The sequence below is a fragment of the Symphodus melops genome (genome assembly GCF_947650265.1).
Source record: "Symphodus melops genome assembly, chromosome: 21".
Classification (NCBI taxonomy): domain Eukaryota; kingdom Metazoa; phylum Chordata; class Actinopteri; order Labriformes; family Labridae; genus Symphodus; species Symphodus melops.
The window spans coordinates 6936316-6942915 of record NC_136711.1 but is presented as its reverse complement, the minus strand read 5'-3'; the positions used below and the strand labels follow the sequence as shown (position 1 = coordinate 6942915).

Below are 6600 nucleotides of genomic sequence, written 5' to 3'. Positions count from 1 at the left end.
CCATCTTTATGGAGGGGAGTGTTACATCACTGTTGTGCATTTATGTTGGTGCTCCCTCAGATGACTGGTGGTGATTCACCTGACTGCTAGCACCTGTAGACAATTAGGCTGAGTCTATATAGGCAAGCCTCCTGAACTAACCACTCTCTCTCCCAGCTTCACAGCAGCAGCACCTCCGTAGTTGTTTCCTGGTTCTTGCAGGTACTTCTTGTTTAATTGTCAAATAAACTAAAACTTAAGAACTTAAACCCTTTGTGTTGTGTCCCTGATTATGTCCGGCATCCGAGCCAGCCGTAAGAAGTGGCAACGACATTTTGTTTTACTTTTGATGATCTTTAATGTAGCTGCACACATTTCTTTACTAATACAGATTGTCTTACCTAAACAACACTTTGAGTGACAAAATGTATTCAGAACAATATAAGTGACATTTTATATCACACAAAGACGTTTCACTTTTGATGTTCTTTAATGTAGTTGCACACATTTCTTTCCTAATACAGTTAGTCTGACATGAACATCACTTTGAGTGACATGATGAACACACAACAGATAACAGACACTTTTATGACACAACGTTTTCTTTGTCGTTGCAAACATTTCTTTACTAATGCAGTCATTTTGACTTGAATTTCACTTTGAGTGACATGATGAACACACAACAGACAGACACTTCATTTGCAACGTTTTCTTTCACTTTTGATGTTCTTTCATGTAGTTGCACACATTTCTTTACAAATACAGCTCGTCTGACTTGAACATCACTTTGAGTGACATGAAGAACACACAGCAGACAACAGAGACTTTACATCACACAAAGACATTTTCTTTCACTGTTGATGTTCTTTAATGTAGTTGCACACATTTCTTTAGTAAAACAGTTAGTCTGACTTGAACGTGACAAAATGAAGTCACAACAGACACTTTTATCACACAAAGACATTTTCTTTCACTTTTGATGTTCTATAACCCTCGCGGTGTCCTTAGCGTGAAGGCGGGTTAAAAAAAACAAAAAAACTTGCGTTTTTCCTTTGTTTCTGTGTCTTTCTTTCCCGGCTCTTCCCGCTGATATACATAGATATATAGACTGGGATGTCGCGGGGCGCCCCCCCCCCCCCCCCACATTTTGTTGCGACTCTGAAATTTGTGGGACTGTCTTTTGTTCGCGTGTATCGGACACTCGTCACCGTGGCGAAGTTCAGATAGGCATCGCCGTCTAAACGGCGAAGAAGAAGGAGGGGATCCTCGTCTCTATTGTAGCGGCGGCGGTTGGGATGTCGCGGGGCGCCCCGACACCGAGAAGTAAAATAAAATGTTGCGATTTGGGGGACTGTCTTTTTTTTCGTGTGTGTCGGACACCCGTCACCGTGGCGAAGTTCAGATAGGCATCGCCATCTAAACGGCAAAGAAGAAGGAGAGGATCCTCGTCTCTATTGAAACGGCGGTGGTTGGGATGTCGCGGGGCGCCCCGACACGAGAAGTGATATAAAATGTTGCGACTCTGAAATTTGCGGGACTGTCTTTTTTTCGCCGTCATACCCGTCACCATCGCAGCGGCGAAGTTCATGTAGTTATCGCCTTCATAAACGCCACATACGGAGAAGAAGAGGGAGATGATCCTCGTCTCTATTGGAGCGGCGTCGGTTCACAGGCCCAGGGGTACCCCTCGACAAGGAGCGTCTGTAAATTTTTGCGACTCTGAATTTTTGTGATTTTTTATATATATATAAAAATATAAATATAAAAATGTATAGGAGAAATACTAATAAATCCAATGAAATGAAGGTAATAAAAAAAAATCCCTCAAAACAATACAACAAGTAGCATCATGACGCGTAAGCAACGCGTCACGCCGCGAGACCGTCAGCACGGCCCCCACCCGGGACAGGTGCCTCCCGGCCCTCGAGGGGGAGGACGGTGGGGAAGAGGGAGAGGACGGGGGAGAGGATGGGGAGGGAGAGGACGAGGGAGAGGACGGGGAGGGAGAGGACGAGGAGGAAGATGAGGAGGTCGAGGGAGAGGAGGGAGAGGTCGAGGACGAGGAGGAAGATGAGGAGGTCGAGGACGAGGGAGAGGACGAGGACAAGGAGGAAGATGAGGAGGGAGAGGACGAGGAGGAAGACGAGGTCGAGGATGAGGAGGAAGATGAGGAGGAGGAAGATGAGGAGGAATAAGAAGAAGCGGAGGCGCCCCCGGTTGGACGCACGTTCCCGTCCAAAGACAGGACGATCCTGTGGTCGTCGGTCCCCCCCTCCGCCGCCGCACCTCCGTAAGGAAGCCCGCAGGGGTCCCACTCGGCTGGCGGCGTCGGGGGCCGCGGACATCGTCTCGACCTTCCTCCTTTTTTTCACGTGGGAGATACGAGACTTGGTCCTGCGGATGACGAACCTGGAGGCATACCGGAGGACCACGGCGGCGAGGACGAGGAGGAGGAGGAGCGCGGGGGGAGGAGGAGGAGGCCCCCCCGCACGTGAGTGACAACGAGCTGCGCGCCTACGTGGGCCTGCTGATCCTGGCGGGCGTGTACAGGTCCCGGGACGAGGCCGCCGTCAGCCTGTGGGGCGCCATGTCCCTGAAGCGCCCTCTCCTCGCTGCTGCGGTTCGACGACCGGGCGAGGAGGCGGCCCGCCAGCCGGCTGGACCCCGTGAGGGAGGTGTGGGACAAGTGGACGGAGCGCCTGCCGCTCCTGTACTGGCCACTGTCCCTTCCGGCAGTACATGCCCAGCAAGCCGGCCAAGTACGGCATCAAGACGTGGGTGGCCTGCGACGCCCGATCCAGCTACGCGTGGAAGATGCGGGTGTACGCGGGTGTACGCGGGCGGGGGGAGGGGGAGGAGGACGAGGAGGAGGAGGAGGAGGAGGGGAACCGGGCCGCTCGGATCGTGCTGGACCTGAGGGGCTGTCGAGCGGGGCCCACAGCATGACCTGCGACAACTTCTTCACCTCGCACCCCCTACGGCCCACAGATGCAAACATATTATCCCCTCGCGGCCCTGGAGGTGGCGCTCGCGGCCCTTCGAAGGGTTAAGAAACCCTGATCTACAGTACATTGCCAAATTGTTTTGAATGTGTTTGAGCTGTGTGTTACTGAATGTTATTTGTCTACTTTCATTTATTTCTATGGAGAATATTTTCCAAGTAAGTTAGTGTGTAAAAAAGGTGAGGGACATCTTTATTAGTAAAGAAAAAAATAAAGTGGAGCTTATGATTTAGTATGGTAACAACTGCCATTTTGTTTGGAATAAATCATGACTCACTGACTCATTGACTTCCCTTGAAACATTTAAATGTCTTTCTCTTATGTAATGAATTCTGGTACGACAACAATACGTACAAAGTCTTGACAATCACCTGTTGCTGATGTTGTTGGGCTGGTGGGAAAAAGAGATTTTCACTGCCTTTTGCTGGTAAGGATGGACCTCCAGTCATCAAACCAAGACAGCAATCGTCTCTGAGAGGAGCTGATGGAAAGATGTTTGTTGTGGCAGGCAGTGAACAATATGTGTTCCCACGTTGGTTTGGGCTCCACACCTGATTAGGAGAAATATAACTTTACACAAGTGACAAGCGTCTTTATTTTGACAGGTTAACTTCGTAAACCTTTTATGAAGTGATCCACACTGTTGTTTAATAATGTTATTACATGCTATAGGATTAATTTGCATTACAGGTACCTCATTGAGTCTGCATAGCAATATCTAGTTGGTTACTTGTATTACCCAGGTTTTTTATTGTTCTTAACATAGTTGAAGCTGCTGAGTCAGACAATTGATTATGAAAAAAGGCCAGCCACTTAAATGATGAAGCCGCATTTGTATCTATCTAGAAGTGTAGAAGCTTTAGGAGGAGAGGAGAAACGTCTTCAAGATCTTCAACCAGTCCGGTTTCTTTTGGACCATGCTTCAAATATACAATGACCTGGATGACTGAGAACCTACACAGACACGCTGCAATTGTGTTTAGGCATAGCATAGCACAGCACAACCTTAGTGAACATTTATATTAAGGCATAATTATGGACATTTAGTTTCACTTTCAATTGGGACCTTAATTAGGCAGTGTGGCATGTGATCTTACATTTTTCTTAGTTGTGACTGCCTGCTTTCCTTTAACTATCAGTGTATTGTCTGTGTGCAGCTGATGTGTCAGTTGTTCATTTAGTATTTCAGTGTTGCCTGATTATTTACTAAGTTTTATTCTTTAAAGAGGATATGTACTTGTACCAGTTACGCATGGACCTCTCAAGAAAAGACAAAACACACGTAAAGAGGAGGACTGGACTATAATGTTCTTGATTCATTAAACTGGGCAAATTCGATCATATCTAGATTTTACACTCCAAAACACTGATCTTGAGTAAAAAGCTTTTTTCAAATACAACTGCAATAAAGAGCACGTGTCTTACTCACTGTGACTGACTGATAACAAAATAATCTTTTGATAGTATATTGGGTTTTGAACAACATGTCTATATGGTTATGCCTATTCTGTGTTTAGTTTTCCAGAAAATGTGTCGGGTATTGAGCTCTTCCATTGATGGCAGCACCAACCATCTCAGTGTCAGAGCACTTGAGCTTGTTAGGGTACAAAATTTAGCTTCAGCTTTTCACGGTAGTGGCTGAAACGTTGGTTTTAAAAGGTCTGTGTGCTTTATATAATTGTATGGAAATATCACCAAGAAAACATAAACACTCACAATGCTGCTATTAATATATTCAAAAGAATGTATAAAGAAAAAGTTATGGAAATTATTATGAATTTATTGAGTAAATCTAAATCTGTGATGATTGTCTTGGGATTGTCTTGTCTTATGATTGTTTATGTAGGTATTGTTTATTTATTTCAGAAAGGAAAAAAACAAAAAACAACAGTGACAAGTTAGCCATCCTCTTCTGTTTCAATAGTACCTTGTGTTATTAAGAAAGTATTATGAGTTTTGTTCTTTCTACTCCGGTATGCTCATGGACAGTGTTTCACAGTATTATGAGAAAATATTTCAGGTTATTGTGTTGGAAACATACACTGAAATAGAAAATAACTCAGAAATAAAAACATTACAGAAATCAAAGTCTTCAAAAAATATAAAAAAACACCATAAATTATTATCGTTTTCTACCGCACTTGTTCAGAGTTGGGCTGGTCTGGAGCCAATCGCAAGGTGGGGTCAGACATGTCTATTTTTATTTAATTATATGCGGTAAATAGCTAGACTACACTTCCTGCCTTTTTAATCAGTAGGTCAGCTTGCTGCTTTATGCAGAGAAAACCCGAAAGAAGAAGATGGTAAAAAGAGTACCGTACATTTCAGCATGAATGGACAGAGGAATTTGCATTTGTGGAGAGAGCAGGGACCGCAGTGTGCATAATATGCAGTGATAAAATTTCATAGATGAAACAGTCAGCAACACTTTGACACACGCCATGCCACGTTTGCATCAAAATATCCAGCGGGGGACAGCAGGAAAAAGGCCTGCCAAGAGCTACTAAACAGAGTGCAAGCAAGTCATCAGCAAAACCATGCAGCACCAGAAGTCGCATTAATGGTAAGTAGGCTATTTTATAATGTTGTTGTAGCTTCAGTATAACAACATTAATACATTCAGTGACTTATAATACTCTGAAATGGTTGGTCTTGTTTAGAAATTCAGACATTTAGTTGTATTCAGAGTAAAAAAATATAGTATAGTTCTCACAGAAATATATTTTAAAATATGACTTTTTTTGTCTCTCTCAGCAAAAAAGGTTCCCTGACCCCTGATCTGAGGCAAGAGTAGCTTAGTAACTCAAATAGCTTTATCTAATACAATATATACTTGGAACAACCACAAAATAAACTACAACCAACATGAATTTAAACTTTCAACTGAAGATAAATATAACAGCAATACAAATAAACAATAATAAAGCAAAGTTTAGTTCCTCCTGAGCATCAAAAGTCTCTTGGTACCTGCTGTACTAGCAGTCTGGAGCTGGATATTGTAGTCTGATGACCGTTTCTTCGTTAGAGCTCTATCCTCAGAGCATGTTTGCAAACAGTTGCTTCCAACTAAGCAATATGGCCGACGTTAAGTTTTGAATCTGGCAGTGAGGACCAGCCCACTGAGCTGTGAGAGGTATGTAGCTTCAGTGGTTGAAAATATGAGAAACTAGCCATGTAGTTCTTCCCTGCCAGCCTAAAGTCATTATAGTGATGCAATATGACAATTTTTGCGTCAGTGGAATGGCCGTTTCAGGCAAAGAAAATTTCAACACTTCTACCATGTTTCTCATGATACAAAGCTTAATGCAAATGGGTGAAGTATCCCTTTAAGGGACACACTACAGGTGAATAGGGATTTTTAAAAAAAATACATATCCCCATGACATTTTCTCAGTTGATTACTTATATAAAGATGAGAAAAAAAGTGTATTGCAAGTTTTTTGTTTTAATATGTTATGTTTAATATGCAAATTACTTATTAGGCACTATCTAATTCAGGGGTGGGGAACCTCCGGGCCATATATGACCCGCGAGACCATTTCAAACGGCCCGCAACGAAATAAAATTTTATATTCATAGTTTGAGTAGACGTAAAAAATGTGGGAAAAATATTTTTCTG

General features: G+C 43.5%; 1 protein-coding gene across 2 annotated transcripts in view; it reads right to left on the bottom strand.

Annotated features, from left to right (window-relative positions):
- Positions 1-306: 306 nt before the first annotated feature.
- Positions 307-6600, bottom strand: part of nt5m (5',3'-nucleotidase, mitochondrial) — a 40120-nt gene continuing 33826 nt past the window's right edge. Inside the window, exon 4 of one of the 2 annotated variants that reach the window (XM_079372698.1) lies at positions 307-3532. In XM_079372698.1, coding sequence (XP_079228824.1) covers positions 3263-3532 — 270 coding nt within the window. In that variant the 3' untranslated portion in view covers positions 307-3262. The remainder of the gene's footprint in view (positions 3533-6600) is intronic. The other variant, XM_079372699.1, reaches the window with a different exon arrangement.